At 30.3% G+C, this 26,018-nt stretch overlaps 2 protein-coding genes across 3 annotated transcripts in view; one reads left to right on the forward strand and one right to left on the reverse strand.

The window, feature by feature from the left end:
* Positions 1-19,109, forward strand: part of LOC148279125 (scavenger receptor class B member 1-like) — a 34,490-nt gene extending 15,381 nt beyond the window's left edge. Inside the window, exons 2-11 of one of the 2 annotated variants that reach the window (XM_088230413.1) lie at positions 188-370; positions 3,781-3,872; positions 4,890-5,053; positions 7,904-8,048; positions 11,785-11,979; positions 13,040-13,167; positions 14,749-15,026; positions 17,712-17,830; positions 17,914-18,039; positions 18,776-19,109. In XM_088230413.1, the coding sequence (XP_088086539.1) occupies positions 331-370; positions 3,781-3,872; positions 4,890-5,053; positions 7,904-8,048; positions 11,785-11,979; positions 13,040-13,167; positions 14,749-15,026; positions 17,712-17,830; positions 17,914-18,039; positions 18,776-19,054 (1,566 nt within the window). In that variant the 5' untranslated portion in view covers positions 188-330 and the 3' untranslated portion in view covers positions 19,055-19,109. Of the gene's footprint in view, positions 1-187; positions 371-3,780; positions 3,873-4,889; positions 5,054-7,903; positions 8,049-11,784; positions 11,980-13,039; positions 13,168-14,748; positions 15,027-17,711; positions 17,831-17,913; positions 18,040-18,775 lie in introns of those variants that run through there. The other variant, XM_088230414.1, reaches the window with a different exon arrangement.
* Positions 19,110-24,306: 5,197 nt separating this feature from the next.
* On the reverse strand, positions 24,307-26,018 carry LOC148279126 (uncharacterized). The gene is made up of 2 exons (XM_088230415.1): positions 25,189-26,018; positions 24,307-24,781 (listed from the first exon to the last, which is right to left on the reverse strand). Exons 1-2 carry the CDS (start codon positions 25,873-25,875, stop codon positions 24,617-24,619), a joined length of 852 nt encoding a protein of 283 aa, XP_088086541.1. The 5' UTR covers positions 25,876-26,018; the 3' UTR covers positions 24,307-24,616.

Raw genomic sequence — 26,018 nt, forward strand, 5'->3', positions numbered from 1 at the left:
GTAATTTCTTATCACTATTGACATGCGTTTGACAGCTGTCATTTTAATCAAGCTAAATTTTAAGGACTATAACCATTTTGTCTTTGGTTACGGTTTTTTTCACTAGCAGAAATGTATTTTCCTTTTCAGCCTGGATACAATAAAATACGTGCATCAAGTTTAATTAGTGTTTGTATTTTCCTTGCAGATATGAATATTGAGGAGAAACAAAATGGAGCAAGGAAATAATAAACCGAACCGAAGATCCACATTTTGTTTTCATGATATATAAACTTTTAAATAAGAAGAAATCGGGAAACTGTGATAATTAAATTAAATTTCAATGTGAAAATGACGCAAAAAATTGAACTTCGAATTATATCCAAGAAAGGTAGGCACTTTAAATTTGTGTTTATTTTTTAGGTTAAATATTGATATTTGTTTATTTATTCCTACAAAATTACAACAGATTACAGATTCATGAACTTATTACGGGTTTTAAGGCTGTGTCCGTGTTAAGCCATAAAATCGAATAGTAAAAAATCTGACATGATAAAATTTTTACATGTATGACATATAGGTTAAAAGTTAGATAGATTGAAAATTTTAGAAATAAATAGGATAAAAAATAATAGCGATAGAGTTTTAATAAATCAGCAGACAGAATTCCAAAACTCACCCTTATTTGCCCCCTTAGTTGGATCCTGTATTAAATATTTTAGTGTAAAACACCCTTTAAAATAAAAAATCAAATCAACTATGTCGGAAATCGAACTTGAGACCTCTTGCATGGTAGATTAATGCGCTGACCATTATACCTCAAGGCCGACATTAAATAAGTTAATACGTACACACGACAGTTAATAAGTACACATGTGCAACTGATTTATTTTTGTATTTTTTATATAAATTCAAATAAAACTAGCAATGTACTCGTACATGATCATTTAAATTATAATAACATGCACAGCAACAGAATAACAATTTAGAAAAATAAGTAATAAAGAATAAAACCATCAAGAAAAACATATTCATTAGTAATAAAGAAAAGGTCCTGTGGCAAATGATTATGAAACCTTATTATTTACGTGTGATAAGGACTAAAATATATTTAATTTATAAATATTATGGAATCAACGACCATATTGATTGAAAATACGGTTTAATGATAAGAAAAAATATAGCTGCTAATACTACCATCACGCTACTGAGCCAGAGAGGATAGATCGCCACACACCTCTATCTTGACATACGTTCCTAGCTTGTTCCACACTAATAACGCAATTTAATGTTCGTTCTCCGAAGTAATTTGTAATTTGGGGAACGACCAGGGCTGGTATTCCAATCGAAATTATAGCGCGGTATAGCGCGTTTTTACGTACTAAATACGCATTATAGCGCGCTGTAAACGCGTTCGGAATACCAGCCCAGGGAGCCCTTAATTTTTAATCTAGTGTTGTGAGTGTGGGAAACTCTTTTTAATATTCCGGATCAACAAAATGATCTACAATTAATTTGTAGTCACAAAGTCATTTTACCGGCAGGACATCACAGTATTTAAAATATACACCTTCGCCCATATGTTTTGCCTTACGGATTATGCTATCTGGTACAATCCTCTTTAACAGTCTCACCTAAATATCTTAAATTTTACCCAGATGAGACTGGAAGGTGAGACCCCAGACACGCACTCCGTAAGATATAATCGATTCAATAACAACGTATATACGAGTATGTATCTTAATGTTTTGAAAGGTAGTATGCTTTTGATTTAATAAATGACTTTAAGCCAGTACTTCAATCTGTCGCAGATTCCATCAATATGAACACCCCAACTAAATTTAGAATCAATAATTAAGCCTTAATATTTATGTTTATTTACAACATCTATTTATTTATTTATATATACGCCCAATGGGCATTTTTAAGGACATATTTATTAATAGAAAATTATAAAAAAGGAAAGTTGAAAGACACAATGGTATATAGTAGATTTGGTGGGAGTGGAAGCGGGAGAGAGGTGTTTATAATTGAATTTGATTCAGTGATTTTATGAAAGAAGACAACTTGTTAGCAAAGAAATCAAGACTGGTATGTTTGTTGGCAGACCGTATAACTCTAGGCATTGGGGAATGAAACCATAGTCAGTTCTATGGTTATCGTTATGAAAGAGTAAGTTTTGTCTGAGGTTTCTAGTTGGGATATTTAATTTTATTGATCTCAGTAGTTCAGGCGCATCAAAGAATGAGTTGAGAATTTAAATACTACTAAAAGTTCGGATTTATTTCGACGGTCTTAAAGAGAAGACATATTATTTAAGCTAGTTTCTAACTCATTATACGTATATTGATCTCTGGATAAGCCCAACCTAAGCCTATTTTTCTTAAAAACCGATGTTAAACGGATTAAATATTCTTGATGAGGAATACTCTAGGTGCGGGCGAACTAGGGAACAGAAGAGAGTTTTAAGGATATTGATATTTTTGAAGTCAGTTGTGCTTCTGTCAAAAAATCCAAGGACCTTTAAGGATTTATTGATAACTTGTTCAATATGAATTGTCTAAAATAGGACAGTTACATTTACATGATTCAATATTTAAATTTGTATGAAGGCAAAGTATTTCTATTTCAAATTCACATTTAGTGATATATTGTGAGGATACATAAACAATTTCTGTATTTTTAGAGTTTATTGCTAAACCATAGTCATGCGCCCATTTTATGAGATTTGAAAAACCTTCTTGAAGCATTTTTTGGGCAGTTTTTACATTTGAATAGCTTATTACAAGGGCAGTATCGTCTGCGAATCAGAAGCAATTTGAAAATTTAACATAACTTTCCATTGAATAATATTAAGTAATGAATCGGTCCCAAGACTGATTGTTCAGCTGTTCCCGTAGACACAACTCTTTTATTACTAAATTGTTCTGTAACTTTGACTTTCATATAACGATTTTTTAGGTAGTTTTCCATAATTTTACTATACCTTCCCCTTATTCCTGCAACTTCAAGGGATTTTATGAGTGTTTCATGGTTTAGCGTGTCGAAAGCTTATTTTATTTTATTTTATTTAATTAGGTAATTCAACAAAGGTACATACTAGAAAACATATAATTTGAAAGCATTCATCGATACAATTTTACATGCATTATTATAGAATTACACAAAATGGATTTATATATTGAGATGTAATACATATTTTTAAATATACAGATGTATATTTTATACAGGATACAATGCAATAAAAAATAAGTTGTGCGTGTATATTTATCAAATAAGATTTATTCCTAAGAGATTATTCGCAAAAGCTGAGTGAGTATAATGAAAAATGACAATTTTATTGTTTCGGTAGTATATATTATATTCTCGACACATGCGGGCCATAGGTGTGTGGTATGTAGCATTACTTGAAAACGAAGGCAGTTTAAATGTTTCCCGATGTCTGAATGTTCTCAATCCCGCATTTATTTGTATTTTATTTAGGAGGTTCGTATTTATATAGTTTAATATTTTATACAGAAATTTTAAATTGAAAACAACGCGGCGCGGCGTTTTATCAGAGAATCAAAATGAAAAAGAGTTAGAAGTTGCTCGTAATTTGAATTTGAAAAGGGTTAGGAATTTAGGACTCATACAAAAGGTACTTTAAGAACTTTTTTTTAACAGATTCTATTATATTCATACTCGTATATGTTTTACGGTTTTTTCTTCATTAATTTGTTCTACATGACCAAACCACCTCTGATCAATAATTATACCTGTCTCTTATATATGTAAATAAAACACATTTTTTATTTCTAGGTTGCATACAGTGGGGACTGCTAGGTACTATGGTGTTCGTTTGTGGATTATTACTATTTGTCACAGATCCACTTAAATACGTAATAAAATATGTAAGTATTGCCTATTGACTGTACTAACAAGACGAGACATAACTTAACTTGACCTAATATGTTAAATAACCCTAACGGGTTTGAAAAATTATAAATAAATATATTTTTATTTTAACTATTTTATTTGCATATTTCAAACGCCCTCAGCTGGCACTGGCTTTTGAAAATAATTATAAATAAGTAGGTTTATATAATATTTGTAAACTGCAAACGTATACTTTGCAAAATAAATTAAACAAATTGAGAAAAATGTTCTTTAAAAAAATAAATATTTTACTTTATTCAGAAAACATACAGTCATACATAATCACTATTAAAAACAAGGATTTTTAAACATAAAAAGACCAATTAAGTTTTCATTCATTATGTTAATAATATATATTAAATGTGACAAAAAATAAATAAATAAATCCTGAGCGAGAAAAGAATGATTTTACAATAAATATTTGGGTTTTCCATGGAGGTTATTATTGGTAACAAATGAAAATACCGAATGCACACTTTGAGCCATCCATGCAAACACATATGAACGCATACATGCACACACATGCATACGGGCATCTACATGCATCTACAAACAAAAAAATAACAAAAGGTTTATTGAACCGTAAATAAATTCATAAAAAACAAAACTAATTAACTAACATAATTTACGGGGTCAAAAGTGATAATTGGAAGCTCTATCGTCCCCAATTCCACCCCAATAAGAAAAAAAACATCATTTCCAGCAGGGTAGTTTCAGACTGGAATAAATTGCCAAGTCTAATTGTCCATCCCATTTTGGTCAACCAGTTCAAAAACCGTTTGAATGCATTTTTGAAGGAAGAAGAACTTGGACAAAAAGCAGTACACGGGAAATAGGCGCATCAGCAAATACTGCCTGCCTACAATGAATAATAATAAAACACATGCATGAAAATATTAATGTTCAGTATCATTTTGAGAGTTGTCCGATTTGTCAAAGATTCTCCGAGCACAAAAGCATAAATTAAGATTTTTTTAAATATATTTTTCTAGTTTTCCGTAATGAGGCCAGGTTCGTTAGCTGAAAGTTTATGGGAAACAATACCCGTTCAAGTTATAAATAAAGTGTACGTCCTAAATATCACAAACTCTGAAAGATTTCTTAGTGGGGAAGATGAAAAACTACGTTTTGAAGAAATTGGGCCCTACGTCTACAAGTAAGTACCTACATGCTTATTGTTGTATTAAGGTACAGCAGTAAACGCCATTTTTTATTAAATTTATACTCTAAATAAACCTTGGAGGATTGTCAGAACCTTTTACACTCGTACCATATTGCAATGTTGCCCTAATATTTAAATGAGAAAAAAAATCTGGATTTAACATTTATTTATCTTGATGTTTTTTGTTGATATTTCTTGATAAAACTCCATAATTAATGATTATGATAAAATTATAAATAAACTTATCAGTGAAACTTCTTGGTATTAATATATATAATATACATAAATATTGTGCTAACTGTATCTGTTAAAATGTGTATTTCCCACTCTGTTGTATTTCGCCATGTGTTCTTTTCCCATCTTTTAAATAAAAAAAAGCTTAATCCCAATTTCGGTCCAAAAACTCCCAAAAATGAACTGTTTAGCAAACTAGTTGTAAATATTTATGTTTCTGTCCCCTGTTAAAATACTTTTTTGATCTTATCTCCAAAATTTGTTAAGAATAGTATAAAATATGTAAATGTTGTAAACAATTCACCAGTCTTGAAGATGCCTACTTAGGCGAAAGCGCTCGTTGGTCAAAATAATAAAAAATAAAACGAAACCAAAAAGTTTCATTGATAAGTTTATTTATAATTTTATCATAATCATTATTTATATATCTATCCATATCCATCCATCTGCCGTAACCACTTTTTACGCCGTAAAAAAACGTTTAAAAAAATACACTTAAAACTAACAATGGCGGATACGTTTTCTTGCATAAAAATCATTTTTTAATTGTTTAATTTTAAAAAATAAAACATAAATGTATATTTGCGTTATCATGATTCACTATGTAGTAAACTGTTGTGTAAAGATGATTATATTGAAATTGGACTAACCAGGAATTTAATTGTATAGGTTACAAATAAATGCTTTATTCACCTACATATTATTAGATAAAATTTGTGTACTGTATATGAAATTTGGTCTACAGTTACATATAAATTGGTTATCTTTTTTATGATTATTTTAGTTTATATTGCTTAACATATTAATGATTATTATGTTGAATAGATACATTACGTTTTTTTTATTATTATTATGTTGACTTTGTTAAATAACTAATTTAAGGCATGTTTCACGTTTTGTAAAATGTTTCCACAAAACATTAATTGAAACATTATTCTGGATGAAAAAAAATATACGAACATTGAAAAAGTATTACTTAATAAATAAATATTATGAGGAGATTTTTTACTAATTTTATAACTTAATGAACTGTGACAGATGTTCGAATATTATATGAGAAATGTCGACAATACTGATTGAATGAAGCCGTTACAATAAATGAGTATAATTTACGTTTTGAGTCGAGTGTCGATAACTACACGTTACACGTCTAGTACTAGCACTGAACGGGGAAAGTCTGGTTTTGGTTTCCGTTTTGTAGCGGTTGGTAACGTGTTAGTTTTGTTAATGTGGAGGGACTGGCATTTGGTATTGCCAGTGTCCATAACCCAAACATCCGTGAGTCCACGACACTCCACGGGACCTTACAAATATTACATGATACAAAATAATATTAAAATTCGTAACAAAGATTATTCACTATGACCTTTATTTATTTATTTTAAAGAAACAAACAGTCGACAATGACATAATCACATTTTTAAAAAATACAGTTTAAAGACAGACCAGCAAAGTTTCTAAATAAAAATCATACGTATTTTTTATTTTATATTATTTTATTGAAATAAACGGCACTTAGTGCCTTTTACATATTAGTTACAAATACAATTAAATATACATACATGTAAGCATAATTATAAGTAATACAGAGTATTTAAAACCATATTATTAATTAACACATTTAGAAAGTCTAAAAAAAATAAACTATATAAAATAATAAAATATTACCAGTTATAGAATTATCGATAAAAAAAAGATAATTTGGTATTAGAAATACATTGAACCAGTTTAAAAAAAACTAAGAAAACAATTTTGAATAACATTAAACGAAAAAAAAATGTATATATTATTATTATAATTATTTGTATTATATTATTAAATTGTGTTACAACAACAGGGTGTGTTTATGTGTATTTGTATAAGAGTAAGTGTAAATGTGTGTTTATGTGAATTAGTGTGGTAGTAATTTTTCAGAAGTGTGCATCATTAAATAGTAAGTGGGATCGTATCGCAGCCAGAAATAATAAGTCTTTATTTATTTTTAAATAAATTTAAAAAATCTTTCCCGAGAACCTACCTCTCTGCGCCTAATAAGAAAAAGAGTGATATGGGAAATGGGAAATTCCAAAAACGAATATAATCATTATATTACTTCTAGCAGGAAATATGCTAGTTAATTCAGCCCCCCGGTTTTTCAAGCGTTAATACATGATTCAGTTTTTTAACTTCATATTACACAGTGTGTAAAGTGGTTGCTTCATGAGTTCATAACTTATTTATAAAAGTGAAAATATGTTTTTGAAAATTAATGGGGTAAACCAAAACAAACATAATAAATTTACTATTAAACAATTCTAAAATCAGCCAATCCAGGTCCTATGATCTATAAATGCCTGAACTTTCATATTCCGGCTCAAAGCACGGCGGCCTACGTGGTGTAGTGGTCAAGACGCTTTATTCACACACGGAAGGTTCCGGGTTCGATTCCCGGTGAGAACACAAAAATTAAATGTGATTTTTCTCCCGCCTGTGTGTTCTGTGATGCAATTCGCCAATGTAATTGGGCCTCCTACCTGTTGTGATGCAAAAAAAATGCGTATGGGTGTTAAATTGAGTATAATATTATCATCTTCTTGAATATGTTGTAATATGAAACTCTTTCTGTTTTAGAGAAATTAGAACAAATAGAAACATAACTTATAATGAAAATGGTACTATGACTTACGAACCGATAACTAAAGTATATTTTATGCCGGAAAAATCTTTTGGGGATGTGTACACAGACAAAATGGTGACGATTAATATTCCTTTATTGGTAAGTAATCTTTGCTGTCTTGATTTTGAACATTACATGTTACCTCGGAGTAATAACGCTCTACCGATTTTAGACACGCCAATACGGACAAAAACCATTCCAATATTATTAATCACGAAGTAAGCTACAGTTTGCAGAAAAAATGGGTCTTATGTACTCAGATTGAGAATGAAAAAGTTCGGTTCTACAAGAAATTGGATATAAAAATATTTAAATTTATTTTAACAAAGAGGAAAAACATTTTTGAGAAGGGAATATGGAAGTCTAGGCATTTACAGGGCTTATGACCTGTCATTGGCTGGTTTAAGTGGCCACTTTACACACTGCACTGTGTAACATTTACTATTTTGCCTATGTTCGAACATCCATATTTCTTCAATTCTTCAATTTGTCTATTTTTGTGAAGTTAAAGAGCTGAAACCTTTATTGTCAAGAGATTAATTTAGTTAGTTAGATTAACTAGTAAGTGAAATAATATCCATATTCCCTTCTTAGTTAGGTATTCTCCATCCCTGTTGTAATTTCTAACTCTTCTATCTGTTGACTTTTGTGAAGTAAAAGAGCTGAAACCTTTATCACGTGGGTGAGATTCATCCGGCTGAACCAAATCACCTACTAGGCAACGCCTGAAAACAATTTTCCAATTTTTATACGTCTTCTTTTACCAGGTAGTTATTCAACAATGTTTTAGTATGTCCAAATGCTTGCAGACTGGCTGGATTTCTTCCCTAGGGAGTTATTCATCTTTAAATTTATTTCAACAGAGAGGGAAAACATTTTTGAAAAAGGAATATGGAAGTCTAGGCATTCACAGGGCTAATGACCTGTCGTTGGCTGGTTTAAGTGGCCACTTTACACACTAATAAATTTAAATATGAATAACTCCCTGAGGAGGAAATCCAGCCAGTCTGGAAGCATTTGGACATACTCAAACATTGTTGGATATAAAAATGTTATCTTACACGCCGTAAAAATTAGAGCGTATAGTTTTATGACGATGTTTCTCGAAAATATACGAAAAAAATGGACTCCTTTAAACTATACGTCACAAGTTCTTTCAAATAAGCGAATGATAGAGTGTTGTAATAGATTTCCGTTTTCCAAGAAGCCAATTCATTGATCAGCAGAACTCACCGTAGAGAACTTGTGACGTCACAGGCGGAGAAATTTCTAAACTCTATTGATAGATGTTTTTTTTCAAGTTTTGTGATTCTGAAATTAATACGCCTGTGAGGTCTCAAGTTCTCTACGTTGAGTAATTTTGATTGGTTAGTTGGCTTCCCGGTAACCGGAAATGTATCACATCACTCTGCTATTGGTTGATTTCGGAGAACTAGTGACGTCGTTCAAAGTAGTAAATTTTTATCAAAACCATTTTTTTTCATACATTTTTGAGAAATTTCACTTAACAATTAAACGTTTTAATTTTCCGCGCTTATGAAAACATTATTTATATCCAATGTCCCGTTGCACTAAACATCCTCATTATGACGACATCCGTGGTGTAGTGGTTGAGATGCTTGACTCAAGCACGGAACGTTGGATTTCCAATAAGAAAACAAACATTTAATATGTTTTTTCTCAAGCCTCCGTGTTCTGTGCTATAATTTACCACTACTATTGGGACTCTTGGCCTGTCGTGGTATATTAGTATACATAGCAGGGGCGAACCGTGTATAGAAGCGATTATGCGCAGCTTACCATTATATTTGACTGACCATAATAATGTTTTACTGTGACTTTATTTTCAGAAAAAAAAAATAATTACTTTTTATTTTAAATCATTTCCACCGTTTATATTTTTATCCTAATAGAAATATTATTATTAATAAAGCGCGTCCAGCGTCTGCGGTGAGCCAAGAAACTAGCCGATTATTCCAGCTTATTTCATACAAATAAGTATACTATATTATTTTGAATGTCTTAGCCCCAGTGCGGGTTTTATCTCCTAGATTAAACTTGCAGATTACAAAAATTATTTGAAGATTCTTGATTTGGAAAACAGTATTTCAAACATTATTTCTTCAGGGCTATTTTTCTTTGAGATAGTACTTTTGACATAAGACCATAATTACTTTTATGCGTCGAATTGCAGGACATATGGCGCTCAACGCGGCCGTTTTTAGCACTATTAATTTCTATAACATTTCGACCCGTTGACATTTCAATTGAATACCTAATATTGACTGAATTCATAGTGCTTTTTTTTATTAATTTTTTAACGAGTTATGTATTAAATTAATGGATAATATATCTGTATAATAATATATATGACAAAATTACGTCGTTTGAGTTGATTTTATTGATGGGAGTTGTTGTATCACACAGAACCACAGAAAAATATCAATTTATAGGATATTTTACTTGCATTATATTATGTACCTTCCATGTAGGTACAAATATATGATATTTTTGTATAGCTTACCTGTAAAAATAATGAAATAAAAAATAAATAATCACCATTCTTCACTGATACAAAATATGTTTAACTGTGAAGCTGAGATATATTTTTTTATTTTTTTGTGTTATTATTATGCTACGTGAAATATTGTTCATACAAAATTAATTTAAGAATCCTCCTCAATAGAAAAACCTGCTAGGACTGGAGTACAGTTGTACAGTGTTCTTTTTATTTATTTATTTCAAATGTCTTTCAAATAATTTTTTTATTTATTTTGTCCTAATTTTCTTCAGCCAGATTTTGATTCCCTTTTGAAATATTGTTTGTTATTATCACCATTTTTAATGTTTCTCTTTCCGCACCGAATAGTGCATAGGGCACTGTATTGGTACACTAATCGCTTTTTATATCGATCATTTTTTGTTACATAAAGGTAACATGATACGTTTCAGGTGTCAATCCAGGACCCATGAAATATTTTAGTGTAAAAACACTTGAATAATAAATAATATAATTTTTAATAAATATATCATGTCAACCATGTCGGGAATCGAATTCGAAGCCTCTTGCATGGTAGGCAAATGTCCTGACCTCTACACCACCAGGCCGACTTATGTTTGTTATCAGTTAACTTAATTTTATGTGGAAACATATTAATCAATTTGGCAAAAAAATAATACTCGCACCTTTTATCAAATGTTGTGTTAAAGGGTAGATATAAATAACCAGTACAATAGAAAGATTTCCAATATGTCGCATATTGCTAAGTATGAAGTAAAAGAGCACCGAATATATAATTGTCTGACGAACATCAAAGTTGCCAGTACTTCTGCCAGACGCCAGTCGGCCAGTTAGTTTCTCTCTGGATTTCGTTAAGAGCGGTTCTTTCGCCCGCGCTGCGAGCACGAATAAGCTTATGTTTTTTACCAATTAGACTAAAAATATTGTCACTTTTAACTCCAACTTGAATTAATTAAGGCCATCTCAATTTTCCAATTTCAGATCTCTAAATTTTTGCATGTGTAGTCACTACACAGCACCGTAACACGAGGATGTTTTTGGCACAGTAAGGGAAGGGTTAAAAATTTATTTATTTATTTCTTTGACTTCTCCACCCATCTTTGACATAAATATTTATGTGTACAGTGTGTTCAAAAAATTGAATCCTGGACTGCATGCATGGTAGGCAAACAGAGGCAATCTCCAAATTATGTTTTTTGCCACGAAAGTGCTAAATCTTTAACAAATTAATATGAATTTTATATTTTTACTATTATTTACCTATGTCTTTCATGTATTTTCTGCCAAGTTTTTTTATAGAAAAATTATTTTCAGGGTATCATCAGTATGAATTCAGATGCCTCTACAATACGTCGATGGGGAGTCAATGTCCTATCTACTGGGTCACCAGCCTTCGTCAACCTTCCCGTCAATGACTTTCTGTGGGGATACGACGACCCTTTAGTCAAACTTACAAGCAACTATCTTCCTAACTGGATAGACTTCAAAAAATTTGGAATTTTGGACAGGGTAGGTAATAGATTAATCTTCTTTCTTTTCGGCTTAGTTTAATAGTTAATTAAAAAATAAAAAATAATTTTAAAAACTACAGATCTTGCTCATTAGTAACGAGAAAATGTTCAAAAACCCTATAAAGAAAATGGAAGCTGGGTAGAAGTAGAATGGATTGTCTCATTCGGCCAAACCAATATTGAATCACCTGCTCAACAAACGTATAATTTATGTTATGTTTTTGTTCTTTTATTATTTAAATTATAAATAATATAGGTATACAGAAATTAAATATAAACATTAATACGCAGTGTTTACAAATGTTTTAAAATTTCGTTATTTTTCTCTGTATATTAAGGTGATTCTAAACAAAAATATGAAACTAATTTTTCATAGATGGCACTTTTATCATTTTTTATTGATAAATACCATTTTTACGTTTGTTTTCAATGGAAATTTTACGAAACTTGTTTTGCGGAAACTTTACACTATATTGATTATAACATGATCAGCGCCCTTGTGGTGATTTTCACAAAAATGGCGCTATATAAATTATCCAAACATTATTTTTATTATTAAATACCGTAAAAATATAATTTAGGTTCTTTTTTACAAAATGGTGTACAAAACAAAAAATAAGATTTTTATTTTGAAGTTTCAAATTTTCGATTAGAATCACCTTAATAACCCGTATGCAGAGACAAACCTTAAGGTGAGGAAAGTACATTCTATTGTCTTCACCTTCGAGTTATTCTCTGCATTTGAAATTAGAATGTACTTTCCTCACCTTAAGTTTTGTCTCTGCATACGGGTATAAGTCTTCTTTATATATTCTCACGTGAAAAAAAAGTATGAGTACTGTTAAGTGTCGTCGGTATGGGTAACAATAATAACAATAAATGTTAATGACTACCAACAAATTTTTTTTAATACTAAAATAAAGTGAGGTCATATTTTTTTTATTTATTGTTTATAATGTGAAAAAAATATTAAAATAAATAAAATATCATTGGTATATTATTGTCAAGTTAAATGTTGAAGTTTATTGCTCTGATTCTGTAATGTTTTCTGATTGTAGTTGTACGCAGAAAAACAAGAACTTATTACAGTTAATCTTAATGAGAGTGCTGGTCATCCTTATACCATTCAGTACTGGGATGGATCACCTGGACTAAAGCAATGGAAATTCAAAGACCTAAACACAAGGTATGAATACCCTTAATTCGATTCTTAAACAAATATTTGAGGTACAAATTAATGAGATGAGAGTACTAGTCATCTTTACACCATTCAGCACTAGAATGAATCACCTGGACTGAATCAATGGAAATTCAAAGACCTAAACACAAGGTAGGTATATCCTGAATTCGATTCTTAAACAAATATTTGAGGTACAAATTAATGAGATGTGAGTACTCGTCATCCTTACACCATTTAGTACTGGAATGGATCACCTGGACTAAAGCAATGGAATTTCAAAGACCAAAATATAGGTGCAAATAGAAATGATAATGAGAGTTGAAAAGCAAAGACAAACATTGGACAGTCAAAAATACCATACAATGGACTAAATACTACAATGATTTATCTAACCACTTGAAAAATTACACTCGGGACAAATTTTAAATTAACTTATAAAGGCACATGATGACTACTAACCAGACGAGACATAACATGACTTGACTTTAAAATGTTTATTTTGTTACTCTAACAGGTTTTTAAAAAAAAAATCATACAAAAAACTAGAATTTCGCCAAAGTCTATTCTAATACTTTTTATTGTGTCAGCATTTACTTTGAGGATTAGCATTTTAAATATACGAGACATTAATTTCGTATTTAAAATAAAACATTTTTATATATAGACCACACACTAGTTAAATATTATAACACAATTAGTTTCGGGTATTATGATTACCCGTCATCAGGTGTAACTATAACTTGATAGTTTCACCTTATTCTCGAAACTTCTGATACGAAATCTCCCACAGTGCCCCGATGACTCCTCTTCCACTAATATATGAAAAACAGTGACATCTGTGGAAAAAAATTTAAACTTATTGCAACGATTTCCCTCTACATACAAAAGATGAATAGAAATTATGAATTTTATCAATAGTGAAGCTGGCCGCGATTCGGCTGTACTTATATTCATTAACATTTATTGCCACAGTAAGGGACGAAAATAATCGTACTTTAGATTGATAATATATACGAAAAGTTAACAAAACCGTCTTAGGAACAGTCAAATGTCATAAAAAAATCATGTTCAAGCCCGCACTTTTTGCTTTAATTGCGATTTCTTTGAATTTTTATTCGTTTCGAAGTGGTTTTTTTAACATATTTTTTATTTGGTATATAAATTTTGCATATTTGAATGTTCTAATATTAATTTATATATAACTATAATTAAACTTTATATTTACTATCAACATTTTTAAACTATATAGGTTTGCACACTTGGAATTTTTGGTGGTGGTAACGATAAAGTTTGCAGAGAACAAAACATTTTCAATTTTGGGAAAAACCAGAAGATTTGTTGATGCAAAATCACCCACACACATCAACCACCGCAGCAGCAGTTAAACTTCTTCTTGGACCAGTTGGTTTTATTACAATATTTGAGTTTGTCCAAATGTTTGTAGACCACTTAAACCAGCTAATGACAGGTCATAAGCCCTGTAAATGCTTAGACTTCCGTATTCCCTTTTTTAAGGTATTCTCCATCCCTGTTGTAATTTGTTAATCTTAAAGTCATATTACTTAAATGTGCAAAAAATATTTACAGTTTACCCTGTAACACGGTTAAAGGTGCCTTCGAAGGTTTGGTCTTACCACCCAACATGGACCCTAAAATCAAGATAAACCTTTACAAACGTTTGTTCTGCCGCGCACTAAACATTGAATATAAAAGCAGCAAAATTGAACCCAACGGGATGGAATCCAGAACTTATGCAATCCCTGAAAATGAGTTATCTTGTTCCAACCCAAATAACACCTGTTTCTGCCCCAAAAATGGACCCTGTTTACCTGATAATTTCATCGATGTTGCTCCATGCTACTATGGTGAGTATTCTGTCAATTTTTTTTATTTGAGAATTGCAGTATTTCTGACCTTGCTTATGATGTACTCGTACAAGCTTATATTTTACAAGTGGATTAAGTTTCTTTGCTATCAATTAGATGTTTACATAATTTATCTTTAAAAAAATTCTTCACAAAAATTACACTTTTCCCTCTTTCCAATTATACCAAGAAGCTAAACTTTTGGAAAAAAACAAATATATTATTTTCAATGATTGAAATGTATATTTAAGAACCAAAATGTATTTACAACGAATTTAAATAGATAAAGTCAAAGAAGGAATCGTGTGTTAGAAATACCACATTGTAAAACGAGGCTAGCACAGAGACATGACTTATGAGACATTTTTTACTAAAAATATTTTTTTAAACCCAAACTTTCAAAATTTTACTTCTTTTAAAAAACACGCACTATCCTGGATTCAAACTAAAGATATAAACCCTTTTTTCCATTATATATTTTGTTGCCTTTTAATATAAATGAAATTTTTCACGTTTTTTAATATTTTTTATTTCCTTTTTCAATTACTATAAAATAAAAAAAGTACCTTATTATATTTTACAGAAGATTTTCTTTTTTTCTTATTTTACACAAAAATATTATATCGGTCTAATTATTATAGGAGCAAAAATTCATAAAAAATTATTGTATACCCACGAACAGGCCATGCCTATGTGGGATTTTTTCGTTTACTATTTTTACTGTAAATATGTTTTTTTATTTATATATTTCATTGCTATGTAATTGTCCTTTATTTTTTTATACTCTGTTACCTATTATAGGTGTTGTAAAAAAAAACTGAAAAATTCAAATGAAAAAAATTTAAACATTTAAAAAATAAATAAGTTGGGTTCGGTTTTTTTATTCCGATTTAAAAATTATCACCAAAATAAAAACACAGTAGAAAAGATTATACGTTTTACGAAAGGAAATATTCTGTTCTACGAGATGTATTTGTTATTAAGTTAGATATAATATTTAATTTAATTAAAAGCCTTCAAAATTAAATGTCAAGTTGACAAAACTAAGCACTTTCGACCCCTCCTTTTGTTCACGTTCAATCGAGAAAATATTGACTAATTTGTTGTTAAATAATGAAGACGAATACACTACTGACTAATTTGTTGCATTTTTTTTTGTTGCGTCCCCGTCATTTGGAACAAAACCGACACAACTTATATTAGTTAATACTCATTCATTATTTTATTTTATTATTTTACAACAAATTAGTCAATAATGTACTCTCCTTTATTATTTTATAACAAATTAGTCAATATTTAATAGCATCTTCACATTAAACTAGGCAAATATCACGAGTGTTTTGAAAAATTATTCCTGGGGATCAGTTAAGCGTAGAACTGTCAAACGTTTAGTTTTGTAAAATAACTACTCATTTACAAACCTCAATACTATTATTATGATAGCAAATAAAAAAAAAACATTTTTTTTATAGTTTGATACGGGTTTTTAAAAAAAATAATTTAATACATCGTATTGGAAAAATAACAACGTTTTATATTGCTTTTCCCTGGCGGTACAAATTTATACCACATTTATTTAATGTATAAAAGTTTTAAAAAAAAAACAAGAAAAATACGTAATCGTTTTCAAGCTATATGTAACTTAATTCGAAAAGAAAAAGTTCAAAAACTCTACTAAATCTATGTTCGGGGAAAAAAATCATAATATATATATTTAACTTGCGTAAATTCCTCAGGGCTACTATTTTTAAACATTACCAATTATTATTATTATTATTTTAACAATTATTACTAAAAAATTACAAGGATTCATGAGACGAATGTCACCCTTATGATGGTTTCCGCTCTTTCACTTCACAAAAGTCAACAGATGGAAGAGTTGAAGAAGTGTGGATTTTTAAACATAGGCAGAGTGGTAAATGTTGCACTATGTGTAAGGGGGCCACTTAAACTAGCCACTGACAGGTCATAGTAAATGCCTGGACTTTCATATTCCCTTCTCAAAAGGTTTTCCCCCTCTGTTGCAACAAATTTAGAATTACAAGAGTAATTAAAAATTAAAATAGGCTCCTAACAATTCGATCGAAATCATTCATCATCGAAATAATATGCACATTAAATAATTTTGATGTTTTTTGTTGATATTTCTTGATGAAACTCCATGATTTTGATAAAATTATAAATGAAACTTCTTGATTTAGTTTTACTTTTTTATTATTGCGACCAATGGGCGCTTTCGCTTAAGTAGACATCTTCAAGTCTGGTGAATTGTTTACAACGTTTACAGTTTTATACTATTCTTAACATATTTTGGAGATAAGAAGATTAAATAAGTATTTTAACAGAGGACAGAAAACATAAATATTTACAACTAGTTTGCTAAACAGTTCATTTTTGGGAGTTTTTGACCGAAATTGGGATTAAGCATTTATTATTTAAGGAGTGGGAGAAAAACATATGGCGAAATACAATAGAGTCGGAAACACACATTTTAACAGGGGCACAGTACTTGATTTTTTGACTGGGAAGTTTACATACCTATAAATGAATGACGAACACAAATTCACAAGTCTTTAAGATGCCTACTTTGGCGAAAGCGCTCGTTGGTCAAAATAATAAAATTAAACCAAGAAGTTTCATTGATAAATTTATCAAAATCATTTAAATAATTTTCTTTTTTTTCAGGACTCCCATTAGCCATTTCTTTTCCACATTTCCTGCACTCAGATCCTCGGTTATTGGAAATGTTTGAGGGGTTGAACCCAAATGAAGACATCCATTCAACTTCCTTCACTTATGAACCCGTACGTACGAGTATATGTTTTGTATCTTATTAAATTGTATTTCTTGACAGGATAATAACTGATTGTTTATTTTTATTTGACAGAATCTCGGATTGCCATTATATGGAGCCATTAGAACGCAAGTTAATTTAGTTATGAGAAATACGATGTATAACGCTAAAGGAAAACGATTCAATGATCTTACTATTCCCATCATTTGGTTGGATTCGGTAAGTTTATTTTAATTTTTATAAAAATAAGAAAAACTTACTTTATAATGTTTGAAAAGTTAGCAGCTGCAGCCCAAAAATCAGTGATAAGAGTTTTTTTGCTTTTTTTGCATTTTTCTAAATATTATTTGAAAACGTATTTTTTTTTCGCTCCTTATATTTTTTAAGTTGGTAGAAATTATTATTATACAGCTATGTTGTGTTATCATATGTTTTAATGTAAAGGATTTTTACCGAAAAGCCATATTAATTGGCTTGGTGAGTCCTGTAAAAAAAAAAATAGAATGTTTAAAAAAATTATAACTAACTAACTAACTAACTAACCATCACGCCATTTCCCCGGAGAGGTAGGCAGAGAGGATAGAACGCCACACCACTCTGTACTGGCGCACTTCCTTTGCTTCCTTCACATTCATACATCTTCTCATGCACGCACGTCGATTATTCCGACTTTTCACATGACCACTTTCAAGAATTTGTTGTACTTGATCATGCCATGTCTTTCTCGGCCTTCCTCGACTTCTACAACCAGACACATTCGCATTATAAATCAATCAATCAAAAAAAATATAAAAAGGTAATATTGTGTGTAAATAATAAATAAAATAAAATAAATAAATAAATTATAAAAACCATAAAAACTGTAATCAAATTGCAGTTTTGCCAATAATGCCACTAGAGAAACTCAATTTCTTGGTAATGAAAACTAAATTGTTAATTCGATTGCTTATTTCAGACGATAACGGAATTGCCTCTCTACCTTCAACTCCTCGTTCTGCTGGGCTTCAAATACATGCCCGTTATTCTGGTCATCGTGGGCTGGCTGATGGTAATAGCCGGAGTCATCTGCATCTTCTACAACTCCGTGACCTTCGTCCAGGTGAAGAGACCTGATAATCCCAACTTCAGGAACGAGGCAAACTCTCACTTCTTAGAAAACGTCCTGTACGACGAGTATCCCGTTAAAAAGACAAAAGTGGAACTCATAGAAGAAGAAACTAAATCGTTTATTTGAAGCAAGTTTTACATTTTTACAGTTGTAATTAAAGACAGACAACATTTGTTTATGCAAACCATAGATTTTTCATCACATCGTACCCAAATCTACATCCGCTGGTGCATTGGGTACTGAATTGAACCACCAATAGCAGAGTACCTCATCATCCGTTATGTGAAGGTGAGGTGGCCAGTCTACGGCTTCTAGCACCAGTCCAAATAAAATAAAAATCACATTTAAAACAAATAATTCACTTTGATCATGTCAGGAATCGAACTCGGGCAGCGCTGACCTACAACTGCACTACAAGGCGGACTTACTTTCACTCGATTTCCTTTTTCAGGAGTTTTACCTAAGAGTAACCATCGAGTCATAATCAATATAAATTAATAACAGTGTGTGAATATGGTTTAGTTTATACTGATCATTGTTTTTCTATGGAATATGGTTTTTGTATTTAAAAAAAAGTATAAATGTAAGTCATGAGATTGCAAAAAAAATAGTAGTGATTTACAACACTTTTATTGTTCTGGATTAAGGACTATACATTTATTTGGTTGGTCGCAAAACTCGGTATTTTAAATACAATCAGCGTTTCGCACACCCGGTAAATTAGACTTGAAATTAAAAAAACAGAATCTCCACTTCTGGAGGGTCTTCACCCTAAAAATTTAAATACCTTAATACATTATCTTAAAAGCTTTTTTTTTCTTTAGCAATGCCGATGTGACACAGTATAAATTACTTGTACGTAAACACATATGTTTTCCACCAAAATACCCAGTTTACCCTAAAGATAGCTTCTGCAATGGAAGCCAAAACTTGAGAATGAATCCAATTTCCCGGAATTATCCAAAAATTATATATATTTATATTGAATGCTTTTTTGGTTTAGATTTGTCTCAAAAATTGTATTATGTTATTTGATTTATTAGGGGTTTCAACAATAATTCAGAGAATACTAAATAGTATGAAGGAAAAAACCTAAAATAAAACGAATAAAAGAAATTCACGAGTATACAGTATCCTGAATAAATTATATTTTTTAACGAAAATCTCAATCGTCGTTCGTGTAAGTGTTATGAAGTGATTGAATCGTGAAGCTTTAACTTTACTTTTTTTGCGAATTATAATAAGTAATAATTAATATATTTTTTATGTACATTTAAATTATATTTTTTAAAATATGAGTGTGCTATTATTAATAAACGTTTCTTTAACTATTTTTTGTAAGACGGACGAAAGTGAATAAAAAATATGCATTTTTTTATTTAAATTCCACCGAAGAAGGCAACAGGAAGCCAGTTCGGTCAACAATTTACCAGGATATCACTATGGAGAGCTTTTTCCCGGGTGAATCAATGTCAGGGGGACCTGATGTGACACGTGGAAAAGAAGAAGATATGTAAAAAAAGTAAAATTAGTAGTAAATAAAAAAGGCATCCTTTTTCCATTATACGTTTTTTTCTACTTAATATAATCTTCAAGATGTGTAATTTTATGTGATATAAAAAATAATCAAATATTTTTTTCAGCACACTATTTATTTTAAAACTATGTTATTTTTACAAAATAAATTGAGTTTTTTTAACATGTTCTAATTTTTTTTTTTATTCGTTATTGCATTTTAATTATGTAATAACTTATATTTACTTATAAGTTACTTCATCTTCACTTACATCTTCAGACTAGTTTAAAGATGCCTATTAAAGGGTGAATGCGCTAATTGGTCGAACAAATAAGTGAATGTGTACCGAGTATTTTTAATTACTAACTTATTTGTAAATATAAGTTATTACATCATTACAATGAAATTCCATAAAAAAATGTCATTAAATAATTTGAATAAAAAAAATATTTCATTTTCTTTTTGGAATAACATTTTAATACAAAATAAATAAAGCGCTTTTTATTTTAAGTAAAATAAAAAATCGTTTTGTTTCTTTTTTGTTTTCTTTCTGAAATATTTCGAAAAGTTTTCCGTTGGGATTAGAGCCTCAATGCGGCGTTAATAACAGACTGTAGACCTCAAAGTAATTATGTGTGAACTTATAGAGAAGCCCTATCACTATATTTCATAGAACGCAAGCGATGTTGGTTTGTTGCTTAGCAACAAATTGGTGGCCACTTTGTTTTATTTGACAACATAAACATAACGGTTCGATCTAATGCTTTTGGAGCTGTGCTTGGCTTTGTTTGTAAATAACTTGGATATTTGCGTTATAATAAATAAAAATCGACTTTGGTGAATTGTAGTATGTTTGGTTCAAGCAGTAGAAGCGTCAAAGGTGTTAAAGGAGACAGTTTTCATAGGTAATTGATACCGAATATTTTTCTATGATTTACATTGATTTTTGACATTTATTGTCCCGACACGTGTATAATGTTGCTTAAAAACTTTCCTTATATCAAAATACTTACTTCAGATACTATTTTTTCTCATTTTAGGAAATAATTTGTCAATTCAAGTATGTTTACTGTTGATAATGACAGTTTATTACGGGCAATATGTCGGGGTCGCACTAGACATCCATATAAAGTTTGAGTTTTTATCGAGTAGAGATCAATTCAAATTTTTCTCAAAAACAGCAATGTTAACCTTGAAATCGCATCTTAAATGACGTGTTTAAATTTCAGGCGACATTACGTCATTACGACTCACCGTTTCGGAGATATGACGGACAAACAAACAAACTCAACACAGGACGTTGGTTCCATGGAGTTGGGATTTATGTCTCAATATATGTAACATAAGTTTATTGTGAATAAAATGAATAAATAAATAAAAAAATAAACTTACAAATATATTTTTAGTTTTAAAAAACAAATATAGGCAAATTATAGAAAAATAAATTGGAATAACCCTTCAATAATAAATACACAGGTACATATTTAAAAGTATTGACAATGCAAATTAATATCCATTTGTCAATTCTTGACCTAAGTACGGCCCATTGTTGTGCTGCGAACTGTAGCTAACTTAATACCCAATAGTTTTAGAATGGTTTTCTTACGTTTGGGCTCCTCTATAACTTGGCGCATTATTACTCTGAGTTGTATACGAATCATTTTAATCGGCAAGGAAGTTCGTTTTTTATTTTACATAAAATTTACCTACAATATTTACCTAATTTCACTGGAATAAAATTTATTTCAAATATAAAAGTAAAACTTGAGTAAAAATTGTTCATAATATTTATTAATAAAGATAATTAACCTAATTTGCAATTGCAATCAGTCGACTTTATAAGAATTGTAAAATAAAAACTTAACAAACGGATAAAATTCTTATTTTAGCAAATTGGTAACTATTTTATAATACATTTGTTTAAAGCTAAGCTTAATAATAAACAGTAATGGGTACATAGTAGTTCTATTATTTAAGTACTTCTAATCAATCTTACAGAAGTCTATTTTGTGACTTCAAAGTTTGCTGTTGGAATAACTTGATATTTTTTTTCTCAGTAATTAATAGCGAAAATACATTCATTTTGCAATAGCATTTTTACGACAATAAAATATTGAAATAAAACGATAAACGAGGAAATATCATATTTTTATCTATAAAATACTGTCGAGATTTTTTTATCTCCTTATTAGTAGCATAAAAAATATTTAATAATTTATAATTTTGAAATCCCGCGAAAACGGTCTATTGCATTGGCCACGCCACTTATACGTCACGATTCGTATAAAATTTTAATTTTGTTTGTGACCGTTTAAATTTAAATAGAACATCGTCACAATTTTCCGTCACCAAAATCCGGTTGTGGTCCCGTGGCTAGTGTCTCGGACTCACGGCTCAAAGGTCCGTGGTTCGAATCCCACTCTACCCCAACTTGAATCCCATTTTCTAATACTGAGTTATAAACAACTCGTTGAAAATGGCCCTCAAAATTAAATATTTGAGTAAATGATATATAAATATGTTATACGTACATAGATTTATGTACAACATATTTATTTTTTAAATTTATGTTTAAAAACATTTCTTTACAATATCCATATTAATTTTGAATATACATTTAATTTTTCCAAATCCATTTCACATATTTTTATCGCTTTCGTAGTATGCGATATTTCCATATTTTATCGCAAAATCACAAATCTCGAAACATCGATTTAAAATATACATCTATTTTACTTGTACTAAACCAACTATATAAAGTGACATATTTGTATAAATGTTTATAAATATTATTCTCTTCATCAAGACATTTTTTATTTTAATATGAAAATCCCACTTTTACACCTTCACTATAGTAGTTGCACAAATGGTGAAGGTGTACAGTGAGGTTTGGATGTTAGTGTCATTCATGTCCGGGCGAAGAGAAGGATACGTCTATATGGTATTCGCAATATGTTATATTTTCCTATTGGAAAAATCAGCATTTATTTCCTAACAACTTTAGCCTTTGTCAAAAATAAAAATAGGTAAGCATCGTAGGTAATTACTAAAACTAGATAACTTCAAAATCAACATTTGTGGTTACTCACTAAAAGGACATTTCTTTATCTCCCTCCTTAAATGATACAAATAAGCAAGTCGTGATTCATTAAGATCATATTATGATGATTTGAATTCATGATTTGTCTCTTAAATATTTTTGTCCGTTTAATAATTACTTTAGGCTTTTTTATGCTTGATTTGTAATATATAACGAGATCAATCCTCGAGTCCAATCTTTATTTTATTTATTATTTTTAATTTATTTTTGTGTAATGTATATTATTTATTTATTTTGAAGAAACAAACAGTCGACAATGATGTAATAACATTTTTTTAACTACGGTTTAAAGACAGACCAGCGAAGTGTCTAAATAAAAATCATAAATATTATTAAATTGTGTATGTCTATGTGTATTTGTATGAGAGTAAAGGTAGATGTGTGTTTATGCGTATTAGTGTGGGAGTAAGTGTTCAGGTGTGTGTAAGTGTGAGCATCATTAAATAGTAAGTGGGATCGTATTGCAGCCAGAAATAATAAGTCTTGATTTCTATATTATGTTTCATCTGATTGGTGAAGTCATCATGTGCATTTTTAGGTTGATTTTAAATGTATCTTCAGTCTATTTTTTTAAGGAGTAAGGTAAGTCATTGTACAGTATTTTTACTGTCCTACGTTTGTCTTGTTTGTCTTTGGTTTTTCAACGTGGTAGTGTTGTTGTTTACTACAGCATTTTTGGTTAGTATTTTGTCATCGTCTTGTATGTTTCCCAGTGCAATTTTGTGGTCAATTTTTATCAGGACTTAATTTTATTTAGTTTAATTTCTTCTTTGAATAGGTAGGAACAGTGCGTTCGAATGCTAAATACGCACATTCGAATGATTTGTATGAAAACTTTGTGCGACGCACATATAAGCAAAGGTTATTAAAAAAATGAATGGACGTATGTTATTTTTAAAATTACAGTCTAACCAAAGTACTTATTTTTTTACTAAAAATAATACGATTTTTGGGAAAATAAAATAGAGTTGCCTATCAATACGTACTCTCTCAGCATCGTATTGTGATTAAATACCTGGATATTTTGCCTTCCAGAGATTTAAATTCCAATTCTACTTATTCAGGAGATCTTTCAATTACTTTCAATGACTTTTACTATCCAAGGAATATAGTGAGGAACATAAGTGTAGACGTCAGGAACTCCAGGCTTCGCGCAACCTGAACCGAAGGATGTAATTCCTTTGAGGATCCAGCGATTATCATTCCCGAAACACTGAAGAGGACCTCCGGAATCACCCTGGAAACAAAAAAGATAAGCATTAACTGATTTATCATAAATCAGTACAAATGCATGGCTTGAATTTTTTTTGAAATTTCAAAGGTACGTAATATTTTTTAATGGAAGTGATAGAAGCGATCCTTACAATTGTGGAAGAGATTGTGGAAATCTATCTAATCTGGACCTGTTATAGCTATTCATATCATGTAGGTATCGTTAACTCGGTATATGTGAAATAACACGATAATTCATTCATGATACTATCTAAGAAATTTAACATCTTATTTTCCAAATATTCAAAGTGACAGAATTGATTGACTGAATTTTCATAAATCTTTTAATGGTATTTTATACTAATTTTGGTTAAACACCAGAGCCGTAGAGCTATTGCAGAAGAACATTGGTGATTCCATAAGCAATCTTACCACACAGGTTCCTGTACTTCCGTCCGTATTACCAGCGCACATGTGTCCAGCATTCAGTGGAAGGTTCTTGGGGTATTTTCCGAGACATGATTCTATCGGTAAAGGAGGTACAGAAGCTTCGAGAAGCGTGTCAGTCAAAGATCCATTTGTCTGAGATCTTCCCCAACCAGTGACATAACACTCAGAATCTTCCAATTGGTTATAGTCACTTGCGTCCTCGAGTGAATCGTAGGAATATAAAGAGTCACTTGCAAAGTGAAGCTTCTTTGAATCTTTTTCACTTCGTCGACCATCTTTTTGGTCATTTTTTATATCAGTTTCTCTAGCATTTCTTGGCGTTCTATGATTATCTCTAATCTCCGTATGATGTCGTCTAATGGGATGATTCATCTCGTCATCATTAGCTGCTACCCTTATATTATATCTCATATTCTTCTTTTTATTTCCTAACATGTTCCCTAGAATAGATCTTGTAAAATTTCCCAATTTTTGAAGATACATTGCTAAAAATTCAGTATCTTTTGTCTGTGGATTGGGTCTGGCTTTTGTTTGCTGTTTTGGTTTTGGTGTACCGTAATATTGCGACGTTTTTAATGGTGTCCCGAAATCTTGTTTTTTAGACTCTGGAAGACAAATTATTTTGATCTTGCTTCCATAGCTTATATCAGCAGCTTTGGAGAGCTTCATCAGGGCTGAAATCAAAATATATTAATATTTTAGAAAATTTTGTTCATATCATTTTAACTTATCAAAAATAGACAGATTTAAGATGTTTTATAATAAAAACTATTCAAAAATATTTCCTAAAACCCCCCTTATTAGTGTAAGAT

The sequence above is a fragment of the Micrasema longulum genome, unplaced genomic scaffold (genome assembly GCF_059751315.1).
Source record: "Micrasema longulum isolate JH-2025_06_02 unplaced genomic scaffold, ASM5975131v1 h1tg000756l, whole genome shotgun sequence".
NCBI lineage: Eukaryota > Metazoa > Arthropoda > Insecta > Trichoptera > Brachycentridae > Micrasema > Micrasema longulum.